This window comes from Carettochelys insculpta, chromosome 29, assembly GCF_033958435.1.
Source record: "Carettochelys insculpta isolate YL-2023 chromosome 29, ASM3395843v1, whole genome shotgun sequence".
In the NCBI taxonomy this organism is placed as follows: Eukaryota; Metazoa; Chordata; order Testudines; family Carettochelyidae; genus Carettochelys; species Carettochelys insculpta.
In genome coordinates this window covers 16,686,204-16,713,027 of record NC_134165.1, presented here as the reverse complement: position 1 = coordinate 16,713,027, position 26,824 = coordinate 16,686,204, and the positions used below count along the sequence as shown (strand labels likewise).

Here is a 26,824-nt window from a genome sequence, read left to right as displayed (position 1 = left end):
CCAAGTTCCCGCCCCTATGTTACAGCCTTGAACCTTGCAGACATAAACACCAGATGAAGTTTGTCAGACAGCTCCAACAGCTTTATCAGTTACAGGCTGGACATCTCTAGCTGGGAAACTACAGGCTTTGAGAACAAGAAGTCTTGTGGCACCTTATAGACTAACATATTTTGGAGCATAAGCTTTCGTAGGCAAAGACCTGCTTCATCAGATACATGAGGGAACAGGGTAATCTTGGCTTCAGCCTCATAAGGATGCTAAAACTGGCATTGAGCTAGTGCACACTCACCCAATAAACAGCTAAGGGATAACATCATTGCAATGTTCCACCCCTGGTGAGTTTCACCAGGGACTTCAACCTTAGAAGTGCCCTGGATTTCCTCAGCTGGAGCCACGTCCACCGTGGCCCAGGTGTAAGGCAACCAGGACAGGAATCCTCATGGTAGAAGGGGCGTAAGCATTCCAAGTGCCTTCTACTCCTTATATACACTGCTCTGTGATGCTTTTGCTTGCTAAAGTATGCTAATTATAATAGCAGTGAAGTAGTAAGCTTAAAAAGTAAACTTTCCCTAATCGAGTCTGTGTTGAAGCAAATTGCATAAACCTGTAGGCCTATGGCCCTGTGAGCCAACAGAAATAAAGCCAGCTCAAAGAAATGTGCCTTGCAGAGCAGAAGGTAGTGTAGTTTGTGATGGTTCTTCATTCCTGCAGTCTTATACTGCCCACAGAGTGTGTCCTGCATAGCAAGCTTTAACAGACCCCCATTATGCCATAGGAGTGTTGTTATGGATCACAGTCTTCATCCTGGAGCATTAGATGGTCGTTTACCTATCTTGAGCCCAGGCCATAGAGCACTTTAAAGACCAGGCCTGATACTTTAAGGCAGCTGAATAGGGGTGGGGTACAGGCCCAATTAGACCTACTGCTGGGAGTAGCAGAGAATATAGTTTTTCCATACTTGTATGTGCTGTTCTCTTAGGGATTGCATCCCCTGCAGAAGGAGGATGCCCTTCTGGAAGCATCCCCCTTAGCAAGGATATGACTCTCCAGAAAGAGAGAGCTCCTTGCAGATGCAATTCCCTGAGGCAGCTGATCTCCTTCCCTTTAGAGAAAAACCCAATTGTTCTTCTCCACAGAAAGGGCAAGATAACTTTGAGGGGTTGTGTGAAGCCATCCCATGTCACTAAAGTCCCACTCGTATGTGTGTGAGGTCTGTATGATAGTCAGAGGCTAGTCAGGCTGATGGAAGGACCCCTGTGGCTACCTGGCACCTCCAAAGTTCAGCAGTCTTTGTGGCTCTTGGAGATTTATGGCAGCAATGGGGAGAGAACTTTAGTCCTCCTACTCTAAAACCAGAGGAACTCACCACTAGATGTGAAGAAGATTCTCTATTAGCTGCTAATATAGGGCTTATGCTACATACAGGAGCCATTCAGAATCCATACACAAGAGGAAAAGGGCACATAGGCATGGTGGGGTGCTCTGATGTCTGGCAACATATGCCCCAATTCTTCAGCTTCACCACTGGGAAACTGTCATTAAAATACAGCAGAGGACGATTTGTTTGTAAAAAACAAATAAATATGACTCTAAAACCAGCAAAACTATAGAGGAGAAAAAAAATGTTTGTGTTCTCTAAATTTGCATCAGCAAACTTAATATAGACAGCTATCAGCTCTCCTGCTTAGGTAATGTGCTTCATGTACAAAATGGAGCAGAAGAAGGTAAAGGCATCTGTAAACAGGGATACCACTTTCTACTAGCAACATAAGAGAAGGGTTTGAAAACTGTTTGGAATGCTGAATGTCCAGATTATCAGACAAATCTTCAGAATGTGTAAATTAGTGTGGCCCTGTTGACCTTGTTGAAGGAATGCTGATTTATACCAGCGAGGCATCTGGCCCAGAAGAAAAATCATATTTTTGAAAGGCTGTGACTTTCGCACCCACAAAAGCGTCCTGATTTTTAGCCCTGGAGACTGAATACTTTGTGGTTGCTGCAGTATGGTGATTGCCAGGGCAAGCTCTCCCTGCCAAAACAAAAAGCAGTCAAGTAGCACTTTAAAGACTAGCAAAATAGTTTATTAGGTGAGCTTTTGTGGGACAGATCCACTTCTTCAGACCAGTGTGCCTCAGAGATTAGACAGAGAAGTCCCTTCTGAGTGTGACAAGAGATGAGTCTCTATAGTCCATTTGTCCGTTTGTAGCTCCACTGAAGCTGCAACCCAGGAGGCCAGTTAGTGTCCCTTTGCATCCAGTACTGGACATGAGCACACTGTGGGGCTTGCCTTGAAGAACTTAATCTAAGAAGACAGAAGGAAAGTGAAAGAGGGTAGAAGGAGGCAGTTGCAATATCAGTAAGTGTCAGCCATAATCAGTTGCCTCTCAATTCATCAGTTGCTAGCTGGTGAGTTCTGTGAAGGCATCCTGGAAGATGATGGTTTTGAGGGATGATCTGAAGGACGAGGGAGAACACTGCTCTTATAACTCAGCTCAGCAAGGCATTTCATTGAGGTTGTGGGGAGGAGTACGGAAAAGGGCTCAGTAAAAGGCGATGGTAGATGGGGGAAGGTGGGGCAGGCAGAGTGGTGCATGTCCCTGAGGGTGAGGGGCAGAAGCTTGAGCCTGATGTTGTGGCAAAGGGGAGGGAATGGAGGGATTTAAGGGGATGATGAGATCAGAGAAAGGTCAGGAAGAGGCTCTTAGTAGCTAAGTTTTGAACAGACTGGAGGATGCACTGTGGATGGATGGCCGCTTGGACAGCAGGAAAATAGTTACTACTCTGAGGAAGAGAGAAGATCTTGGGTGAGAGACTCAGCCAAGAGTTTGGGGAGACTTGGCTCAGAGAAACTTGAGAGGGAGGAGGAGAAGGATTGGTGCATCGCCTGTACAGAATAATGTGCTTGGATGCATCCTGCTATTCATCACAAATGCCAAGAGGCTCTGTTACAACATGCTCTACTGGTTGGAGCTCTTTTTAGTGGCCCCACTGAGGTCAGCAAAGAGCAGGCTGACATACATACAATAAAAGTTCGAATGCTTCTGCATCCTTAAATTGATTTTTTTTAAAGCCACAATTTCTGTTCCTCACAGAGCAGCCGCTTTCTTTTGCGCACTCCTGCATTTCATCAGCTGCGCTAAGCTGCTACTTGGATAGAGTTGGCTGTGCTTTTTCTTGCCAGTTTAGAAAGTAGGTTCATGGGCTTAATGCAAGGATTGGGAAGCTGGGCCCTTGCCATATGACCTTCGGGGTAAGTCACATAGCATCACAGCGTGATGGTTTGTAAAATATGTTTCCCTATCTTATGGCATCTGGCAAGGGAAGTGAGATTCTTGGTTATAAGATGTAAGATGTGTGAATTTGTATTGTAAATATAAGTTTTCAGCAATAAAATCCCCAAGCCATCTGTAGCTGAGATCCTGGTTCATCAGTTGAATCCCCAGATAAAGCCTGAGCAAAAGCCTTGCAGAGTGTCTTGAAGTTCAGCAAACTCAGACTTTGTCAGATCACCGGGGAGAAACAAATTTCCACAGCTGAGAAACCTGTCCTGCAGTACACTGAGCTAATGCCTGTTGTTTGAGTCCCAGCTGCACTCATGTGCTGAGTTAGAATTCAAGGAGAGAGAAGGGATCTGATTTCACAGTGCAAAACAGTGAAGCTCTATTGAAAAAAAATCAAATAGTTTCTTGTTTTCAGAGGTGAGAGAGGGAACACCTGTTTAGAACTGCAAGCCCATGCACTTTGACTGCGATATTCATTGCCTGAGAGGCAAAGGCACCCTGCACCACTTGAAGTTTGAGTGACATTCACCAGCAGCCCTATTTAGCAAATGTACTGTGTTATGAGAGAGAGAGAGAGAGATCTCATAGAGCTGGAAGAGACCTCAGGAGATCATTGAGTCCAGTCCCTTGCCCTTGTGGCAGGAACAAGCACCATCCCACCCTGCTTTTTTTTTTTTTTAATCTATTTGCCCCAGATCCCTAAATGCCCCTCTCAAGGGCTGGGCTCACAACCCTGGGTTTAGTAGGCCAATGCTCAAACCACTGAGCTGTCCTTCCCCTCTGTGTGTTAGAGACTCAGCCTGGGGGTTGCAAAGGCTGGGGCTATAACAGGGAGGTCCATCTTTAAGGAAGGGTGGCCACCTCCTAGCCAAACATAATTAAAAATCTCTAGCCAGAATCAGCCAAGAGACTGTGTCATGAATGAATGCCAGTAAAGGGATAACCCTTAGAGGCATCTCTCTTTCGGGGGTGGTGAGGTAAGCCAATGGGAGGAAGAGAAATTCTTCTAAACTGAGAGCAGTTGCAGTCTGAGGGGTCTTTGTCTGTATGGCTGATGCAGAGAAGACAGGTATGATTGATCCTAAGCAACTTGAATGAATCTAGTAAATCTCGTGGCCCTCTCATAATCAGCCATAGATCTAGCAATAGAAAAGAAATGTTTAGTTAGATGCAATCAGGCTATGTTTATTTTGGAATTGGGACTCCTCAGGCTGGCTAGTGATTGTTCTTCCTCTGTACTCTCTAACTTCTAAGCTGAATCCCAGGGAAGTGATTCTCTGTGCTGCAACCAGAATGTTTTGAGTTGTTTTATTACATGTGGTAACTAAGCATGTATAGTTATTTTCTTGATATTTTTCCATCTCTCTCATTTTTCTCACCTAGGTGGTGGCACTCTACTAATCCAGAGTCAAGGAATCTGTGATCTTGGGGAGATTTCGTAAGCAAAGCCTGTAGAGACAAGATATTTTTAAGGTTTTTATGGGCCCCCAACTTCTGTACTCAGTGTCAGAGTGGAGAGGCAGCCCTGGCAGGCCGTTAGTCAAAGAAGTTGAATTCATTCCACCGAGCATATCAAATAATACAATGCATGGTCCAAGACTACAAACTAAGGCCTCTGTGACCCATAGTAGGGCTTGCAGGGAGACAGAAAAGGGTGCTCTTATATGTTTCATATGTTGAAATACATACAAAGACCCTAAACCATGCAACTATGTTACTGAACTTTGTAGCAGCTAAGGCCCAGATTTTCAAGTGGTCTTTAATTTGCGGTGTTTGATTTGTTGACCAAGTTGGGGTTTTTTTGGAAGTGCTAAGCTCCACCTCCTTCTAGTGCCATGAGCTGGGGTGAGAGAGGCTCAGGTTTCCCATGACAGAGCAATCTCAAGACTATTTGTTCTTCACAACTGGCTTCTTTGTCTCCAGCTGTCCCTTCAGAAAGTCTTGAATGGTGACTTGCCTTTGGTGGGTGAATTTGAGCCTCCTGTTTTTCCAAGGAAAGCTGCAGGGAATACATCAGGGATCATTCCTGCCAGCTTGATCTCTACTCCATGAGGTCAAAGGCTGTCCCTTAAGAGGGTCTTAGCAGAGGAGGGCCTGCAGTGGGAAGTCACAGTCAGAGGCCTCAGGAAGGGATGCCCACACTGAGGCCTCTTTCACCCAGCCTCTAACCCTCCTTGTTCAGCATGTCAACGGCCTGCTGCCTTGACACTTCCTGTTGGTTTTTGTTTCCCACATGTGTTTCCAATGGCTACAGTTACACTATGAGCAGGGAGTGTGATACCCTTGTTCACATATACTTACTTTCATCAAACTAGCATTAGTATAAACAGCGTAACAGCCATAGCGTAGGTAGCAGGAGTGGAGGTAAGGGTTATTTGTGCCAAGTACACAACTGTCTGTGATTTAGCAGCTACACTGCTACTTACATTTGTACTAGCTCAATAAAAACTTGTGTGAGTATGTGTGCTCAAGCAAAGAAATCACACTAATGGGCTACGTCTACACTAAACATCTGTCTACAAAAGTTACTGTCTGAAGAGATGTTCCGACAAAACTGTCAACAGATCACATATACAAATAAATGGGTATAGATTTTTGATCTGCTCTGACGACAGAATACGACCACCCCCGCACCCCCCTGCAAGCAGCTACACAGCTTTTCTGTTGACAGTTTCTGTCCACAAAGCACATTTTGTGTGTACAGGCTACAAAACTTTCTAGTGTAGATATAGCCATAATGTATATCTAACCAATATAGACAGAGTGTGTGGGTGTACACACATGCCACTGCCTGGTTAGAATCAGAAATATTCAACTGTATTTCATGGCCCTGTACTGCTGGCCCTGATGAAGATTCTCTTTTGGCTTAAGTGGTAGAGATCCGTGCTTTTGGAAGGGGAGGGTCCGAGTTCAATGCCTGCAGTCACTATGAAGTTCTGACAGGCCACAGGAAATAACATAGTGACAGACAACTGTGCTAGTCTCACATTTGTTAGGATGTTTTCTCCATCTGTCGCATCTGCTGTGCTTTCCTAGCATTAATGACTTTAGCCTCTTTGTACCTCCCTGAGAAACAAAGCATCCCCTCTGGATAGACAAGTAAACTAAGGCATGCAGCTGGAGTTCTTCATCCAAGGGTATGGAGTAGGGCTATGAAGGCCTTACTCCCATTGTGCAACCATAGCCAGAAGATGAGGGGCCGCCTCCAATGGTGCTGGGGTCTCCTGCACTCACTTATCCCCATCATTTTGTGGTGTTGCACTGCCAATGTACAGCCTGAAGTAAATCCCAGATGGACTTAATAAAAGTGGACAAATGTGAAAATTGGGACTATCCCTCTACAGGTGGCACTACTGTGGATGAAGCACTTGCTTCCCTTCACATTTGTGCTCATCTGGACATTTGGGGTCCTACCCCTGCACACACTCTTTAGCAGGGTAGCTATATGTGACCTATCCTCTGCCTCCAAGTGTCCATCACTGGGGTTTAGTCCACTTTAACTCCTGATGGAGTGCTGCATACTGTTACTCAGTCCCCTTTCTGTGACTAGCATTACGGGGAAATAGCCCAAGCTCCTTATCACCACATCAGTCAGTTACAGCTGTGCCTTCCATAACTGAGCTCCTGGGATGAGACAGTAAGTGGGATGAAGGAACGACTAAATTGCCTTGAAAGGCCTCTTGTGCTGCCAGATCACTAGAGGATCTGTGCTCTGACCCTTGGGCAAGAGGCCAGAAGCCAATGAGGCTTTGAAGTGCCAGGGTGAAGACAGCATAACACTGCAAAAGCAGCTTTTCACCTGCATATTCAGGGTTTTAACATATTTGGTGTCTCTTTGGGGGAAGCTTCCATTGTTTCCCAGGGAGGGAGACTGATGCATCAGGAATGAAAACTAGGGACTTTATAGGGTAGATTTTTCCCAACTGCTAGGGTAAAAATAAGTATGCCATTATGTGTTATTACATGTACAAATCAGGGATTTGCACATACAAATCCTGAGTGCATATGTTATCATGGTTTGCAAGCTGTGCACTCGGTTTCATTTACACTTTTGTGAGTGCAATTGCATGCACATATTAACCCATGATCACCTACAGTTATCTCGAGTTACACAGATGGCTATGAAAACAAAGTCCAAGCTAGTGGTATGGTTGTCACCTTCTGTTTCTTCCTGTCTCCCGTTCTGTGTTGACTTTCTACCCCTGACCAAGAGCTGCTATTAAACCAGCACCACTGCAGATTGCGTGTTCTCCTGGAAGATGTGAAAATTGAGCTCAATCCCAGAAATAGAATTGGGAAAGCTCTGTTAAGCCCTCCTTGCTATTCATTACCCCCTAGCATTTGACTATTCCTTTTTTGGGTCTGCCTTTCATGACAGCCCTGATTCTGGAAGAGAAATGGAGAGGAAGAACTTGCTACTATTAATCTGAAGTTTCCAGAATGAAAACAAATCAGCCCCTCTGTCCTACTGGAATCATTACTACCTGCTGGCCAGTGATCCTTTCAACAAGACAGTCCTATCTGTCCAAGAATCGGGATGAATCTTGTTTAGGAAAGGGTGTTATCTCACCTTCACAGTAGTTAATCTGTAGTAACTAGCATGGGATAAAATGTTCATGAAGACAAGGTCGTTTGTGTGTGAGAGCAGGTTGAGGTGAAGACTGGGGGTGGTGCAGAGGTGTGCTAGCATTTACCATGACCTACTAACAGGTGTTAAAACTCCAGCTGCCATGTCTGCATGCAGATTTTAGGTAATATGCTAAAATACACCTTTTTTCCTTGTGTGGATATGCCTCAAAAGAGCATCCTTAACAAAGTGTAAAAATCAAGTCTCCCTGAGAGAGAGCACAGTGTGGATGACTTCTTTTTAATGGTCTGAGGCAGATTGGAGAACAAAATGTCTGCTGAACCCTATGAAAGGAGAGAGAACTTAAAAATCTGAAGGTGCAGCAGATGGAAGGTGAAAGGTGTCACAGTTTCATGGGCATGTACATGAAAATATTGAACTCTAGGGGCCCAAAATACCTTCACTGATGCAAAGAGAATCCAGGAATCATGAGCCACCAATCTGCTTCCTTCACCTCCATTCTGCCTTCCTTGCAGAATTTCACTTGGCTGCTCACCTGGAGAAAGTCTGTGTTACTTTCTATGATCAAGTGAATCTGTCTTTTTGGGGTTTCATTCCTCTGTTGTCCCCATGGTCAAGGCAGATGTGGAGGCTTTTGAGCTGGGGAGGGAAATTTCATGACTCTTTTGCAAGTTTAGGGCAGGGAAGAAGGGGAATTGCATGACTGGGAAATGACTGAACTTTTAGAGCTAGGAAAAAAGAGGGCTTGAGATTCCAAGCCCTTTTCCTTGTAATGTGCATGTCCATTCCAATTTTGGTAGCATTTTACACCCATTTACAGTGAAGTAAGTGATGACATAAAATGAAGGGGATAGAGAATAAGGCCCAGAGGTTTTGGGAGGATAGAAATAAATCTCTGAGATGCACCCTTGCCCCTCCAGCCTTGGAGTGAGAGAGGTTCTTAGACAAGTGGCTATTCAGCTCCTTCTTACCCTAGACTCACAGATCCATCTCAAAGACTGTACAGAGGCAAAAGCAGAGAGACTGCTTTGGGCACAGCAGTGCTGCTGTTACAGACCAGACTCTGCCTCTGAGTTTGCAATGAATTGGTAACACAGCCATTCTCTCCCTCCTAGGATTCTCAATCACAAAGACCTATTTGGATCAGTGTGTTCGTGCGTTGGCCAGTGCAGATTGTTCCCTGACCAGGACATGGATTGTTTGTGGCAGGCAGTGGCATCTGCTGAGAGAGCCATGGAGCACTGATTAAGACAGCAATGGGGGATGGGAGAGTCTCTTACACACACATTATCCACATGCACACAGCATCAGCATCAACAGCTTCTGCCAGCTAGTATAGCACAGCCAGACTGCAATCTCTGCCTCGGTACCTCCAGAGCTGCTCTCCTCCTCCTTCTTTTTCTCCTCCTCCTCTCCCCGGTCTGTCTTTCTCTCCCTCGCTCACTCTCACGGAGCTCCCCATCAGCCCCTGCAGGACCCGTCCACTCGCCATTTGGGCCCCACCAGCATAGAGACAACAAATTCATGCGGATTATGCATCTGAAGGAATAACAAGCTTCTGAATAGCCACAAGGGGAGGTATCCATGTGTTTGGCAGGGATACAGACGCCTGCTTGCTTGCTTGCTCTCTTTCTCAATTGCTCTTCTCTCCCTTCAGCTGCTGCCTTTCCAGCTATGATCTCCTTTGATTTCCCTGGGCAGCTGCAGTGAACTGGCTCCTTGGTGCAGCCCCGATCCCACAGGATTGCACCCTCCCTCCTAAGGTACTTGAGAGGCTAGGATTTTTTTTCCTCTCTTTTTTCTGGTTTTCCTCCACCTGCCAGTCTCTGTGGCTCTCACATCCTTCCGTGCATGCGCCCCCCTCACTCCCTTCTTCTCATCCAGACGGTGAGAGGAGGAGGGAAGTCTAACCTAGTGCAAGGACCTGTCTTCTTTGCTGCTGGGACCAGCCCTAGAGGTGCAGTGTGGACCCAGCTCTGGACACTGACCCTGCCTTCAGGTTTGGATTCTTTTCTCTGTGATCTCTTTCTTGTCATGCTAGTGCTGTGGGGGTTGGGGGAAGGAAGGAGGGAAGCGGGAGGGTCTGGTAAGCCTGTGAAAGAGTTGTTTAGGGGAGACTGGTATCTAGCTTTGGTGTATGGACATCACAGTGACAGAGGCAGGGTGGGAAGCATGTATAAATCTGAGGGACTGTGTTAAAAGACCCAGTGCATGGGATAGACTCCCTCATCGGCGTCTGGGAGCATCCTCCCAGGATTCCTGGCATTCACTCCATTTCCTGGGAGGAAGTCCACTGGGAACACACCTTTCATTACTGCCTCTCCCCCTATGGCATCTTTGCTGTCCCTGCTGAGGTCCTTAGCCTGGGAGGAGCAACAGCATCCAGGCTGGCCTGGCCATGTGTCTGCACTGGGAGTAATGGGCTCCTGTGTTCTTCATAGAGTGGCCCGCTCTGCACCTCAGCCCTGACTATGATGGACCTGAAAGTGGACGAGGAGGAGGTGGAGAATGGCCATCCAGTCAGTATCCAGGCCTTTGCCAGTAGCTCCACTCTGCATGGCCTATCCCACATCATCTCCTATGAAAGGCTCTCCTTCAAGCGCATCATCTGGACTCTCTGCTTCCTGGGCTCTGTGGCCCTGTTGGCCTATGTCTGCACAGAGAGGATCCAATATTACTTCCTCTACCCTCATGTCACCAAGTTGGATGAAGTGGCCACAACCAGATTGACCTTCCCAGCTGTCACTTTCTGCAATCTCAATGAATTCCGCTTCAGCCGGGTGACAAAGAATGACCTGTACCATGCTGGGGAGCTCCTCGCTCTGCTCAATAACAGGTGGGTCCAGGGAAGCCAAGGCTACAGAGTGCTGCATGTGCTCAGCACTGCTGGTAGGACAGTAAAGTACCATAGGTGTGAATGGGCAGCCATCTGTGTGCGCACAACCAGTCCAGGAAAGCATGGTGTGCACCTCTGCCACTAGAAATACACCATGCACCTGGATGAGCTACAAGTGGCTTCATGTACCACATGGACACACACACGCTAAATATATGCCTCCATGCACACATTCCTGGAGATGTGATGCTCCAGTATTTATTCGGGCCTGCAATGCATGCCTGTCTGTTCCTGCGTGCCCAAGACAACATGTGTACCCATGTCTCTTTCATGACCACTCCACCACCAGCACTGAATCAAACTGTCCCCAGGGAAACAAAGATGAGCCACTTGTGTGAGTGGCTGGGGAGAGAGCATGGTCCTGTGGGCATCTCCAGCAGCCCTGTGCTATGTCTGCTTAATAGGGAGCTCCTTTGTGTGTATACAAGTGAAGGATGGGAGAATGGGCACAACACCCATGAAGTCAAGAGCCGCAGCTGAATTTGTCTTCGGGTCCTCCTGGCCTCTGCCATCAAAAGACAAGATGGAGAGCAGGGTCCCAAAGCAATCCTGTTAACATGCTGCTCTTCAGAATGAGGCTCAGATGCTAGAGCTACACAGGGTGCATGGCTGATAGCCCTGGTGGGTATGTTGGAGAGGGTGTGGCGTGGCTTGCTTGGATGGTTGGCTGCAGCAAAGCAAAGTAGCTCTGCACGTATTGGCTAATCTCTTTGGCCACAGGATGAGTGGCATGTGCAGACAGTTCTAAGGTATCACAAGGATGCAACAGGGCAGGTGGCTTTTGTGTTTTTAGCTATAGTTTAGGGAAATGTGCACTCCCTTGGCCAGCGGGGACTTTGATATAATGCCTGGATGCCCACACTGTGTAGGAAAGAATTCCCATAGATGCTTCTGCCAGACATTAGTATGAGAACCAAGGGCTCATATGTACTTTCCTCATATTAGCATGCAGTCCATGTGCCAGTAGATTGTTGGTACAGAGCCCATGGGTCACTGTGGATTCTTCCCATAAAGCACTTGCTTTCCATTTCTGGGCTTGTCAGTGTTATCCAGTATCTGTGCTGTTTTGGTGGCAGCTCTCTGGCCATTCCTCAGTCTTTATCAGTGACAATTCTTGGCCATTCTAAACTGGCAGCAGCTCCTGCTCTTTGATCTGACTGCTGTTGTAGCTGCCCTCTGTAATATGTCTGAGAGCATGAAAAATAATGATCCCTGTGCACATCATTGCAGAATATGATAGTCACTCTGTGTGTGTGTGTGTGTGTGTGTGTGTGTAAGTAATATGCATGCAGCTTTGCCCTCTGCTGGAGAGAATTGGAACTGCCTGCCCATGTGTCCTAGACCCACTACTGCAATGAATTGATGGCATGGGCCTTTGCTTTGCAGTAATACCCTGGCTGTTGCTATGAAGATCCTTGAGGCCACTGTGTGTAGCACAAGTGTAACCCACACACCTACGTGTGGTTAATGGTCCCATGTAGGGGTACCTAGACCACTTCACAGAGAAAGAATAAACATCCTGTACAGATTAAGCTGTAGAGATGCCTGCATTAAGCTGTAGAGGTCCCAGGTTTGAATCTGCCTGTGGGCAGCTACACAGGTACAGACATCAAACCCTAAGGGCTTGTTTACATGGTGTGACAAAGTGATCTACAAGGTTGTGATTTTTGCAGCATGCTATTGTGTTGTGTTCCAACTGCCCTGTTAGACCCTACTGGTGCACTCTAAAGTCCATGTTAGTGTGCAATGTAGTTAGAACGCAACACATTAGAACTCTCTCCAAGTTTTAACTCTGCGGTGTACTTTGCTGTACTTTGTAGACAAGCCCAAAATGGCTGTAGATTTGATCCGACCTGTTATGTGAGTCCCCAGGAGTGTTTCAGCAGATCCTAGTACATGCAAATAAATGCCCCATCCTGATTCCACTAAGGTCTACAGGAAAACACACACTGATGTAAAAATGGAAGCAGTCCCTTGTTCCCAGACAACAGAGGAAATGACCTTTTCATCTGCTGACTAAAAGAAAGGCTGTGCAATTGGGATAAGTAAGTGAATGAGGACAGGGAAAGGGGCAAGGAGATATCCACTGGCTGCACCTTAAAGGTGATTGGCAAAAATCTCTTTTGTCTGCAGCTGTACCAGCACTCCTCACTCTTCACAAATCCCACTTCCCAGTTATAGTTGTTTTTTTCCTCATTTCCTGTCCCAGCCTTTTGTGTAGGAAGGCTGTCATTAAGCAGTCTTCATATTGCCCAAGAGAACATCAGAATGGTCTGGCTGGTTCAGACTTAGGGTCCATCTGGCTTCATGTCCTGGTTTCCTGTGATGAAATGCAGGCTGGCTGCACTTCAGGAGGGAATGATTGACCCCTGCTTAACCTTCTAAGGCTGGGTCTGCACTATGATGAAAAATTTATTTAAGATATGCTCCTCCAGTGATTTGAATTATGTGGCTGGAGTAAACATATTGGAAATCAATTTGTTGTGCCGTCCTCAACATGGGAGGTCAATGGGGGGGAGTGTCCCGTCGACTTTCCTTACTCCTCATGACAGTAAGAACTACCAGGGTCAATGGTGGAGCCCCAATGGTTCCATTTAGCGTGGCTTCACTAGATGCACTAAATCAAACCCTGGAAGATCCACCACCACCATGTTGATTTTTTAGTAAGTGTAGATGTGTCCGTAGTTACTGGTTATCCATGACTTTGAGATGTGACGTGGAAGAGGGCTGGGGATGGGCAGGTATTTCGTATTCAGAGATTAAACTAAGCATTTATTCTCTGGAATCCCTTCCATTCCCCTTTATTTCTGGTCCCCCTAATCTTTCTTCTAACATGAAACCTCCAGTCTAGGAGTAGCCTAGCTGGACACAGGTTCTCCTGCCCAGGGGTTTTGCAGCGCAATGGCAGGTGTGATCTGCTTTGCCAACTGCAGCTCAGTGCTTGGCTGAAGTTCTTGATAACGGGCCTGTAACATGGAAGAGGAGGTACAATCCTGACTCAGGGTTACCAAGTTTCCTGTACCTCCTGTGGCACTCAGGCAACCCCTTGACCTACCAGCAGCAGGTATTTGCCTGGAGTTGCATCTTCCTGTCCCATGGGGTCACTGTGGTGACTGTGCTGGCAGCCAGCCAGGTGGCCTCTGTGACTCGCATCTTGCTGCTCTTCCTGCTGGTTGGGTCTGCGTCTGGGACTGGGACTAGGAAGAAGGAGTGGAGACTGATGAGGAGTGTGATCTTTTGCCCTCAGCTTCCCTAGGTAAGTGCGCTAGACAGCACCATCAGCTACTCCAGCATGACCTGGCCTCCTTCCTCTGCACCCATGCTACCAACAGGTTCAGTATCCCCAGCACCCACCACAGAAGGCAAGTTTTGTCCAGCTCCCTGACCTGCCACCTCGGTGATCATCTAGCCTGGATTGAAATACTGCCAGTGATGACTATGCCCTTTGCTAAGGCCTTCTCACGGCTAATCATTCTGCTTGGGGTGGTGTCATAAGCTGAAATTCATGGTTCGATGAAAACTATTTGCATATATGTAAATCATGTGATTAAGTAATATTTGTAAATTACCATGTGCAGAGCACCATGAAACTTGGCATCTGTGTCTAGTCCATGTACTCCTTTGTCACAGAGGGGCCACAGGCATATTTCAGTGCTGAAGGCTCCAGGGTGCTGTGCTATTTTACAGTAGAGGAGAGACAGACTGGTGTCAGTACCACAGGTTCCTGGATGCTGGGCACTGGTGCTGTAATACAAAGTTACATTCTGTCTTTCAATTATAGACACTGCTCCTGCTTAAGTTAATGGGCCAGCTCTGCTATCAATGACACTGGTGTCAATGTGGAAATAACTCCTTTGAAGTAATTGTTGACACGAAGAGCGGAGATTAGCTTAGTGAAAGTTGCAGTTTTCTATGGAGGGCAGGACTCTCTTCAACCATGATTATGAAGTCTCTGTGCCCTGTTTCTCCAGGTATGAGATCCCAGACACCCAGATGGCTGATGAGAAGCAGCTGGAAATCCTACAGGATAAGGCCAACTTCCGCAACTTCAAGCCAAAGCCCTTCAACATGCTGGAGTTTTATGATCGTGCTGGGCATGATATCCAGGAAATGCTGCTGTCCTGTTTCTTTCGTGGGGAGGCATGCAACTCAGAGGACTTCAAAGTGGTAAGAGCTTCAGGTGTCCTCTGCTCCTGGTCCTTTGGAATGATGCTGTGCCTAAAGCAATCTGGACTGTGCCACTGCTTGTCTGATCTAGAGTTTTTTATCCTGAGGTCATGTGAATTTACACTGTGTGTAGGATCTGTGGCTGGACACGATCATGCTAGGCATAACATTGTTATGAGCACAACAGGAATTGACATGGGACATTAAGGGGGCGGCCTGTGGTGGGTGCTGCTCATGGGCACCCTCTCACCACGTTAGATAGACTCTTTGTGATGAACATTTCTGTGGCCACCTTCTAAGATGGGAATTATTGTGGGCATAGTATAGTCTTGTATGGGTATGTCTGTGGTGGTGACTTGCTGGAGGGAAGACTTGAAAAAAGGGCCCAAATAATTTTTCTGTCAATGGCTATTCAGGCTTTCTTATGTGTCTGAATAGCACATCCTTTGCCTTTGGAAACAACTGGCTGGCACCAAATAGCAGGTGCAAAGGGGGGTGTGAGGGATTTTGCAAGGGGGCATATGTTCGGATCTGTATTCACCTAGGCTCTCTGTGGATATTTTCTACCCTCTGACAGGTATTTCTGTGGCTCTTATGTAGATATTTCTGTAGTTGAACAGTATGTGATTCATATGGATTTAGATGGGCACACCATAATAACATACCCATATATCATAGCAGCTTTTTCAGCCCTGAGAGGACAGGTCCTGGAGATGGGCAAACCCTGGTTATAACTGACAGTTCGAGTGCTTCTGACCAGAGGAGTCATGCTCTGCTGGAGGAGGCAGAGTGGCTGGCACAAAGAGACTGCAGTGTTTCTGGGCTGGTGGATGTGCATGTCCTGGGAGGCTCTTGCTTAGCAGAATGACATGTCAAAGAATCATAGAAATGTAGAGGGACTGCATGAGATCTGGTTCATCCTCCTGCACTGAGATCAGATCAAGAATAGCTAGACTGTCCCTGTCGAGTGTATTTCTAACCTGTCTTTTAAAACCTCCAGTCACGGGAGTCATGACAGCTACCATTGGTAGTATGAGGAGGGGACTTACGTGAACACAACTTGGGTCTCCCAGGTTTCTGTGTGTTTGGGTTGACATGCCCAAGAAGGCAGGGAGCTGCCACCTACAGGTGATATTTCCTGGCTTTAGCCTCCTCCCACTCTTCTTACCACTCCTTCCGCTAACATGAGCAACAGTTCAATAGTTAATAGTCACATTATTGAAGATCCATCAATAGGGTTTAGTGCTAACAACTCAGAGAGATTGAAGCAGGACCAGTCCCCTGTTTCAAGCTCTGTGCAGCTCTCACTGCACCAGTTCCAGATGGGTCACATTTAGAATATTATTTGTAAGATGAGGGATAAAATTTGGTTCTCAAGACAAAAGCTGGGATTGTGCAGAATCTGATTGCTATCGTGGCCAGATGAAGCACCTAGCAGGCTATTGTGCCAGGAGGCGTCCAGGGCATGACATCCCTGCTTTAAAACATGCTGTGACACAGGGATGTGGCCTAGCATGGGAACCCAGGAGGAGCTGACACTACATTTGATAAAGTAAAGGACCCTTAGTTCAGGCAAAGCTGTTCTTCCCAGTAGTGGGAGGGGAAGAGAGCTCGAAGTTGTCCCCTGGCTCAGCATTGTCTTTGCTAAGGATGCATGTGTGAGAAGAGAGTTTTGGTAAAATATTTGCCATAACTGAAGCCAAGTTTTGGCACCTTCCCAGAGTTTCCAAACCCTAATTGTCGGTTTCCATTTCTGGCTTCCCTCCCAAATGCCAGAAGAGCCTGTCAGTTGGAGGCTTCCCAAGATAAATGTCATACCTTTTGGGTATCCAACCAAACTGAAAATGGGGATTCCTAGGCTGTATTTGCTGCTTAGCTTAACCACTGCCTGGCTGAGGAACTTAGCAGCAGATGGCAAGTAACTGAGATCTTAACTCAACTGCTGGTCTGGGGAAGGTATTAGAGGCAACAGACAGTAAAACTAAAAGGCTTCTGTCTCAGAAGTCTGGCACTGGAAGCTAGTGCCTACTCCATGGCCCTTGATGGAGCTCCTTGCTCTGAGTAACACATTTCAAATCTTGCCTGCTTCTTTGTAGGCTTTGTATTTAACCTCTCTCTCTGTCAATCTGTGTGCATCTCTTCTGCTTTTGACCTCGCTCCTGTCTCTCTCCATTTATCAGTTTTTGTTTCTCTATAGATTCTTTCTCTCTAGTGCTAAATTTTAGAATACTAATCGTCAGCACATCCACAGCAAGTGAACTATCTAGCATGTCCTCTGTACCACCCCCCTTCTCAAGAGCAGTCTTTGGCACAGTCTCAGCAAGTGTCTGCCCAAGGAGTGCAGCCTGTCACTGGGTAAGAGGAAATACCACTCCCTAGATCCCTGCCCCTCTGTTTTGGGGCCTCTTTCCCATGGCTTGGCACTGTAATGAGATGCCACAAAGAGAAAATCTGGGGAGAGTGAGTAAGACAAATGACAAAACTTGAGCGAGCAACTGGAAATTATATTCCATTCAAACACAGAGCCTCTGTGTGTCATAAGAACATAAGAACATAAGAATGGCCATACTGGGTCAGACCAAAGGTCCATCAAGCCCAGCATCCCATCTGCCGACGGTGGCCAATGCCAGGTGCCCCAGAGAAGGAGAACAGAAGACAATGATCAAGTGATTTATCTCCTGCCATCCATCTCCTGCCCTTGTTATGGAGGCTAGGGCACCATACTTTATCCCTGGCTAATAGCCATTTATGGACCTAACCTGCAAAAATTTATCAAGCTCTTTTTTAAACCCTAATAGAGTCCTGGCCTTCACAGCCTCCTCGGGCAAGGAGTTCCATAGGTTGACTGTGCGCTGTGTGAAGAAAAATTTCCTTTTATTAGTTTTGAACCTACTACCCATCAATTTCATTTGGTGTCCCCTAGTTCTTGTATTATGGGAAAAGGTAAATAATTTTTCTATATTCACTTTCTCCACACCATTCATGATTTTATATACCTCTATCATATCGCCCCTCAATCGCCTTTTTTCCAAACTGAAAAGTCCCAGTCTCTCTAGCCTCTCCCCATATGGGACCCTTTCCAAGCCCCTAATCATCTTAGTCGCCCTTTTCTGAACCTTTTCTAATGCCAATATATCTTTTTTGAGGTGAGGAGACCACATCTGCACGCAGTACTCGAGATGTGGGCGTACCATAGTTTTATATAGGGGAAGTATGATATCTTTTGTCTTATTATCGATCCCTTTTTTAATAATTCCTAACATCCTATTTGCCTTACTAACTGCCGCTGCACACTGCGTGGATGTCTTCAGAGAACTATCCACTATAACTCCAAGATCCCTTTCCTGATCTGTCGTAGCTAAATTTGACCCCATCATGCAGTACGTGTAATTTGGGTTATTTTTTCCAACATGCATTACCTTACACTTACCCACATTAAATTTCATTTGCCATTTTGCTGCCCAATCACTCAGTTTGCTGAGATCTTTTTGTAGTTCTTCACAATCCCTTTTGCTTTTGACTGTCCTGAACAACTTGGTGTCATCTGCAAACTTTGCCACCTCACTGCTTACCTCATTTTCTAGATCATTGATGAACAAGTTGAACAGGATCGGTCCCAGGACTGACCCCTGGGGAACACCACTAGTTACCCCCCTCCATTGTGAAAATTTACCATTTATTCCAACCCTTTGTTTTCTGTCTATTTATGTTTCTCAGTCTTGTCATCTCCTGTATTGCGCAATGTTTGTTCATGCAGACATATAGCTCTGATACATATTAGAGCCTCTATGATAGTTCTCTCCCTCTCTCTTAGGTTCATCTGCAAAATATACAGAATAAAAGTTGGCTAATAAATTCAGTGGAGAGAGCTGGCACTTTTGTTTGAGAACAGGCTCAACTGTGGTGCTGATAATAGAACATAATCCTACTCCTCTGGCTTTGTGGGTCTTGGAAGAACTTACAAATCCAGGGTAGTTTCCTCCCACCCACATCCAGAAGTGATAGAGGCTTGTGCTTGGCTTGGTACACTCATCCCTCATTTAATGAGTACTTTACTTATGAGTACTCGCTAAAATGAGGAACCTATATACCTACCTTTATTCACTATATGAGTGAACTTCTTCCACTTATATGAGTTGGGTCCCAGGCCAGGGAGACCCGCAGACCTGCGTCTGGCTCATCTCCAGGCTCAGCTTTAGACTCTCCCTGCAGCCCCAAACTTCCCCCAGTCTTAGACATCCCCACCCCCCGCATCCCTCAACAGCCCCAGCCTTAGACACTGCTCCTCCTCCTGCAGCCTCATCACTGGGGCTGCTAGGCTGGGTGGCTCCCTGAGCCCTCCTGCTCCCAGCAATTAACTCAAGTGTTAAGGTTTCAGCACCTAGGCACATGGTATTTGCTATCCCTAGTGATAGTGATAGTTGCCATCCCCTGCAGTTCTCGCCATTGGTAGATATCTGCCTGAGGCAGCAGTATTAAGAAACTACAAATGGCTTCTTAACAGCCACATGCAGCTGGAAACTGCCCAGCTGGCGACCTTTAACAAATCTAATGGGGCCCATATTTGAGTCCGGATCCAGAGGTTGGAAATCCTTGCTCTAAACTATTCAAATACATCAGAAAAGTACCTTAACTCAACTGATTTATGTCAAGTTACAAGCCCTTGGAACGAACTGGAGACTTTTACATGTATTTTAATGGGAATTTAGTGTCGCTCTTATGAGTTTTCACCTACGAGCAGAAATTTGGGAACCAATTGTGCTCGTATAAGCTGTGTCTACACGTGCATGCTACTTCGAAGTAGCGGCACCAACTTCGAAATAGCGCCCGTCGCGGCTACACGCGTCGGGCGCTATTTCGAAGTTAACTTTGACGTTAGGCGGCGAGACGTCGAAGTTGCTAACCTCATGAGGGGATCGGAATAGCGCCCTACTTCGACGTTCAACGTCGAAGTAGGGACCGTGTAGACGATCCGCGTCCCGCAACGTCGAAATTGCTGGGTCCTCCATGGCGGCCATCAGCTGGGGGGTTGAGAGATGCTCTCTCTCCAGCCCCTGCAGGGCTCTATGGTCACCGTGGGCAGCAGCCCTTAGCCCAGGGCTTCTGGCTGCTTCTGCGGCAGCTGGGGATCTATGCTGCAGGCACAGGGTCTGCAACCAGTTGTCAGCTCTGTGTATCTTGTGTTGTTTAGTGCAACTGTGTCTGGGAGGGGCCCTTTAAGGTAGCAGCTTGCTGTTGAGTCCGCCCTGTGACCCTGTCTGCAGCTGTGCCTGGCACCCTTATTTCGATGTGTGCTACTTTGGCGTGTAGACGTACCCTCGCAGCGCCTATTTCGATGTGGTGCCGCGCAACGTCGAAGTTGAACATCGACGTTGCCAGCCCTGGAGGACGTGTAGACGTTATTCATCGAAATAGCCTATTTCGATGTTGGCTTCACGTGTAGACGTAGTCATAGTGAGAGATGAGTGTACTTGGTTGTGAAACCTTTCATGGTCCAGAACTTCCTGTTTGTGACAATCTAGGTAGCACTCTTGTTTCTTGAGTCTGTACAAGTGGGGAGAAGGAATCTATGGGAGGCCTACTTGGAAGGTAATGAGATGAGGAACTGTTGTTTCGGAAAGCTGAGGTACTGCCTGCTTATGATCATTAGAAGTCCCATGACATTTTGCTCATGTCACATTCTAGCCCAAGTTATTCCATTCTTCCTGAATATAGCCTCTCTAAAGCTTCAGTTGGATACAAAATTCTGCTTCATTAATTGCTGTTTTGTTTCATTTGTTAAACAGCAGCTATGTTCCACCCCAGAGATGGCTGACTTCCAGTGAGGGTGAAACAATCCTTCTATGTCTCTTTCCTTTCTCATGGGGATACCGTGAGAATTAATTTCAATTTGTAAAGAGACACATATTCTTGGATGGCAGGAACAACACAAGTGGAAAGTGGTGGTTGGTGTTTCCTGCAGCCTCAAGCTTTCAGTATTGCGTCCTCATGCCAGGAGTTGGGATCTGTCCAATGTGACCTAAGCCGCACTTACAGCAGTGAGCAGCTCAGATAGCCACTTTGTCTGAGTGTTCTTCACATGTTTCTAGTACACCTAAGGTAATGTCTTCTGTAGGTGGAGCAGAGAATTCCAGGCTCTAAAAACTAATCTTGTTTTGACACTTGGCAACTTTATAGAATCTTAGAACACTAGAACTGGAAACAGCAACGAAGGGTCCTGTGGCACCTTATAGACTAACAGAAAAGTTTTGAGCATGGAAAGGATCTCGAAAGGTCATCAAGTCCAGTATCCTACCATAATGGCAGGGCCAGTTACCATCTAGGCCATCCCTGACAGTGGGTTAGATAGACATCTCTTAAATATCTCCAGTGATGGAGATTCCACAACCTTCCTATGCAATTTATTCCAGTGTTTAACAAGCCTGACAGTTAGGAAGTTTTTCCTAATGTCCAACCTAAATCTCCCTTGCTGCAATTTAAGTCCATTGCTTCTTGTCCTATCCCCAGAGGTCAAGAAGAACAATTTTTCTCCTTCTTCCTTGTAACACTCTTTTGGGTACTTTCTTCCTTGCCCGTGCCTCAGTTTTTCCATTTATGAAATAGAATATTTCACATTTGCCTACATTGTATGAGGAGGATGGTTGTGACACAGAAGACATTCAAGTGTGTTATTAATAATACCTAACTCTATTATGTATGTTAGGGGTTTTGAGACCCTCCAGTGTAAACTGTTCCATTTTACAGTCGATGATCACAATCAGCAGCTCCAAACTGAGAATTTCCAAGCGACTTACGGAATCTCAGCTTCGCTTCTCCATCAGTTCAAAGAATTATAGGGCTGGAAGGGACCTCAGGAGGTCATCTAGTCCAGCCCCCTGCTTCAAGCAGGATCAACCCCCACTAAGTCATCCCAGCCAGGACTTTGTCAAGCCAGAAATTAAAAACCTCGAGGGATGGAGAATCTACCACCTCTCTAGGCAAGGTAGTCCAATGCTTCACCACCCTCCTGGTGAAGTAGTTTTTCCTAATATCTAACCTACACCTCTCCCTCTTCAACTTCAGACCATTACTGCTTGTTCTGCCATCTGATACCACTGAGAACAGTTTTTCACCCTCCTCTTTAGAGCTCCCCTTCAGTAAGTTGAAGGCTGCTATTAAATCACCCCTAAGTCTTCTCTTCTGTAAACTAAACAAGCCCAAATCCCTCAGCCTATCCTCATAGGTCTTGTGCTCCAGCCCCTTAATCATTTTTGTTGTCCTCCGTTGCAGCTGCTCTGGCAAATCCACATCTTTTTTATACGGGGGGCCCAAAACTGGGCACAATATTCAAGATGTGGCCTCACCAGTGCTGAACAGAGAGGAATAACTACTACTCTAGATCTGCTCGAAATGCTCCTCCTAATGCACCCTAGTATGCCATTAGCCTTCTTGGCTACAAGGTACACTGTTTACTCATATCCAGCCTTTCATCCACCATAACCCCTAGGTCACTTTCCATTGTACAGCTGCTGAGCCAGTCAGTCCCCAGCCTATAACAGTGCTTAGAATTCTTCCACACCAGGTGCAGGACTCTGCACTTCTCCTTGTTGAACCACATCAGATTTCTTTTGGCCCAGTCCTCCAGTTTATCTAGGTCACTCTGGATTCTCTCTGTACCCTCCAACATATCTACCTCTCCCCCTAGTTTTGTGTCATCCGTAAACTTGCTGAGGGTGCAATCCAGTCCCTCATCCAAGTCATTAATAAAGATGTTGAATAACACTGGCCCCAGAACTGAGCCTTGCGGCACTCCACTTGAAACTGACCACCATCCAGATATTGAGCCGTTGACCTGTGGGGCCTGACCATCAAGCCAGGTTTCTATCCATCTTATAGTCCAAGGATCCAATCCATATTTCCTTAACTTATGGACAAGAATGTTGTGGGAGACTGTATCAAAAGCCTTGCTGAAGTCAAGGTATATCCCATCCACTGACTTCCCCATGTCCACAGAGCTTGTTACCTCATCATAGAAGCTAATCAGATTGGTCAGGCAGGACTTGCCCCTGATGAATCCATGTTGGCTACTTTTGATCACTTTCCCCTCTTCCAAGTGCTCCAAAATGGATTTCTTGAGGATTCCCTCCATTATTTTCCCAGGGATTGAGGTAAGGCTGAACAGTCTATAGTTCCCTGGATTGTCCTTCTTTCCTTTTTTAAAGATGGGCACTACGTTTGCCTTTTTCCAGTCATCCGGTATCTCCCCTGATCTCCAAGAGTTTAGGCATATTGATTGGATTTCCCAGAAGCAGGCAGTACAAGTTGCCTCTGACTGTCAGTTTCTCAGCAGGATGCACTGGGGTGCTGGTCTTGGAGCCATCCTAGATGTTGGTTTCTAGCTGACAGTAGATTTTACAAATACAAAAGGAGATTTTGGAATCTGGTGCTAAACTTATGGTGCCTGTCACATAGGTTGCAGCAGGTGGTGACAAATTATGAAAGGACCTGTGTGCTCATGATGAAGTGCTCAAGAACAAAGAGAAGGTTGTGCAGCAATGGACGAGGTATTGCACTGATCTGTATAAAGCACATTTGAGCCTGAGGGTCTCAGAGAGATTGATTGAAGAAATGAAAGAGATGATATCGCCGAGCATCGAGAGCGAGACTGATATTTTGAAGGAGGAAGTAGAAGGAGCAGTGAAATGACTAAAGAACAACAAGAGCCCTGGAAATGATAAGATCATGGGCGAGATGATCAAATACCGTGAAGAAAGTATGAGTCAGGAAATACACCGACTATGTAATATAGCATGGAAGAAGGGAAGGCACCTAAGGAATGGGCAAGATACATGCTAGTGACGGTACACAAGAAAGGAAGCATGTTGGAGTGCAAGAAGTACAGAACAGAACAATTGCCCTAATAGGTCATGTAGACAAGGTGCTGATGATGATACTGACAGAGAGACTGGGATCACAGATAGAAGAACATCTAACAAATGAGCAAGCAGGAGTCCGGAAACATAGAAGTGCCATACGGCAGATATTGGCAGTAAGATTGATAGCGAAGAAAGCTTGATGAAAGAACGAGAACATCTACAATTGCTTCATCGATTTTTCAGAAGGCATTTGACAGTACAGATCAGAAAGTGACTTGGGCAGTGTTGGAGTCACACGGAGTGGATAGCAGGCTGATAACAGTTGTTGAAGGATGTCAGTGACAATGCAGAGGCAGCAGTGAGAACATGTAGAGAGTTGGGAAGCTGCGTTAAAATGAGTAGAGGTACGAGACAAGGGCTATGTCTACACTTGGGCAAAACTTCAAAAAGGCCATGCTAATGGCCAAATCAGAGAATACTAATGAGGCGCTGAAATTAATATTCAGCACTTTGTTAGCATGCTGCCAGCCACGGCACTTCCTGCAGCCCCTTTTTGTTGAACTAGTTATGACATATTTGGCCACATTTCCCTGCACATGGACGCCAGGGGTATTGTCAGGGGTGTTTGTGTTAATTCAGAACATCATCTCATTTGAGGAAGATGATGTGGCAGTCCATTTCTCCCTTCCCATATGCTACAACTCCTCCCCTTTCTCTCCTTCATCCTCCTTTCACTCACATTCTTTCCCACTCTCTCTTCTCTTCTCTCCCAGCCTCTCACGCATCAACTGGTTCCTACCTTTTCTTTCTCCCCCTTCCATGTCTCTCCCCCGCCAACTTTCATCTACCTCATCTTGCTTTCTTTTTCACTCTCTCCACTCAGCCCGCAAATTGATTCTCCTAGGAGGTTTTTCAAGTAGTGACAGATCTGTGCTGGGAAATACCCATCTGCAGAGAAGGGGAAAAAACCCTTAAAGGCTGCCATAATTCACTGGAGACACTCAGAGGGGATTGTGAGTAGTAACAGAGAGGAAGCCGTGCTAGTCTATACATTAGCAAAACAAAAAGCAGTCAAATAGCACTTTAAAGACTAGCAAAATAGTTTATTAGGTGAGCTTTCGTGGGACAGACCCACTTCTTCAGACCATAGCCAGACCAGAACAGACTCAATATTTAAGACACAGAGAACCAAAAACAGTAAGCAAGGAGGACAAATCAGAAAAAGATAATCAAGGTGAGCAAATCAGAGAGTGGAGGGGTGGGGGGGGTCAAGAATTAGATTAAGCCAAGTATGCAGATGAGCCCCTATAGTGACTCAGAAAGTTCCCATCCTGGTTTAAACCATGTGTTAATGTGCCGAATTTGAAAATAAAAGCCAGCTTGGCTGCTTCCCTTTGAAGAACGGTGCGAAAGTTTTTATGAGGATCCTCACTAACAGCCACACTCTATACCCCAGGAATACCAGTCCTGGAATCTTTCCCTGCAACAAAGCCCGCTGCCAGCTTTGTCCACATATCTTTTCTGGAAATACCATCACTGGACCTAACCAGAACAAAAAGCAGTCAAGTAGCACTTTAAAGACTAGCAAAATGGTTTATTAGGTGAGCTTTCGTGGGACAGACCCACTTCCTCAGGCCATAGCCAGACCAGAACATGAGAAGTGGGTCTGTCCCATGAAAGCTCACCTAATAAACCATTTTGCTAGTCTTTAAAGTGCTGCTTGACTGCTTTTTGTTTTGATAGTGTATAGACTAGCATGGCTTCCTCTTTGTTACTATTGGACCTAACCAGGTTACTCACAGAATCACGGCACTTTCTCATGCTCCTCTACTAACATTATATATGCCATTATGTGCCAACAATGCCCAGATGCTTTGTATATTGGACAGACTTCTAACTCCCTTAGACAAAGGGTTAATGGGCACAAAACAGACATCAAAACACTCCAGATCCACAAACCAGTTAGTCAACATTTTAATGGAATGGGGCATTCTATTAATGACCTTAAGGTATGTGTGTTACTGAAAAACAACTTTTGCACCATTCTTCAAAGGGAAACAGCCGAGCTGGCTTTTATATTCAAATTTGGCACATTAACACATGGTTTAAACCAGGACGGGAACTTTCTGAGTCACTATAGGGGCTCATCTGCATACTTGGCTTAATCTAATTCTTGACCTCCTCCCGCGCCCCTCCACTCTCTGATTTGCTCACCTTGATTATCTTTGTCTGATTTGTCCTCCTTGCTTACTGTTTTTGGTTCTCTGTGTCTTAAATATTGAGTCTGTTCTGGTCTGGCTATGGTCTGAAGAAGTGGGTCTGTCCCACGAAAGCTCACCTAACAAACTATTTTGCTAGTCTTTAAAGTGCTACTTGACTGCTTTTTGTTTTGAGAGGGGATTGTGATGTCACTGTGTTACTTAGTGCCACTTATCCAGTTTGTAGTTCATATCCTATTATCTTGGAATGAGCCCTGGGCAGGCTTTTCCCACAGCATCCACATCAGGGTCTGTCTTTGTATTAAGCCTTAAAAAAAGCAGTAATCCAAAAAAGGAGTGAGTTGGTTTTGTTTTTTGTTTTTGATGACATGAGAATCAGGAACATTCAGGGGTGTTTGTTTTTTAGTGCAAAAAATGGAAAAAACCTGCCAGAGGCTTTTAAAGAGGTTTTCTTAAAGGTTAATTTTTGCTGAATTTGTCTCCCTCCTCTGAGCTTGGATCAGAGCTGTATTGAACTAGGTTTGATGCCACAGGATTCTTTCTGCATGGGCAGTTGCAACCTCAACTGCATTAAAAGAACTGGTTTGTTTGTGCTGGGGGCCGTCTTCAGGAGCCTTTCCTGTGAGATCTAACACTGCAATGGACTGTGGCCACCAATGAGCTTTAGATTCTGGGGATTCCACACCACCATCTATCATCCCTGACCCCAGAGTATCATGGAGTTGAGCAGTAGCCTTCTTTTCTTGCCTGCAGCAATGAGGAGAGCAGGCTCATTTATGGCACTGTGCATGCTAAGATCTGAATATATATATATATAA

General features: G+C 46.0%; 1 protein-coding gene across 1 annotated transcript in view; it reads left to right on the top strand.

Moving 5' to 3' along the window:
* The first annotated feature begins 10,340 nt into the window (after positions 1 to 10,340).
* Positions 10,341 to 26,824, top strand: part of ASIC1 (acid sensing ion channel subunit 1) — a 98,283-nt gene continuing 81,799 nt past the window's right edge. The window contains exons 1-2 of the mRNA XM_074979855.1: positions 10,341 to 10,705; positions 14,737 to 14,932. Of these exons, the coding sequence (XP_074835956.1) occupies positions 10,341 to 10,705; positions 14,737 to 14,932 (561 nt within the window). The remainder of the gene's footprint in view (positions 10,706 to 14,736; positions 14,933 to 26,824) is intronic.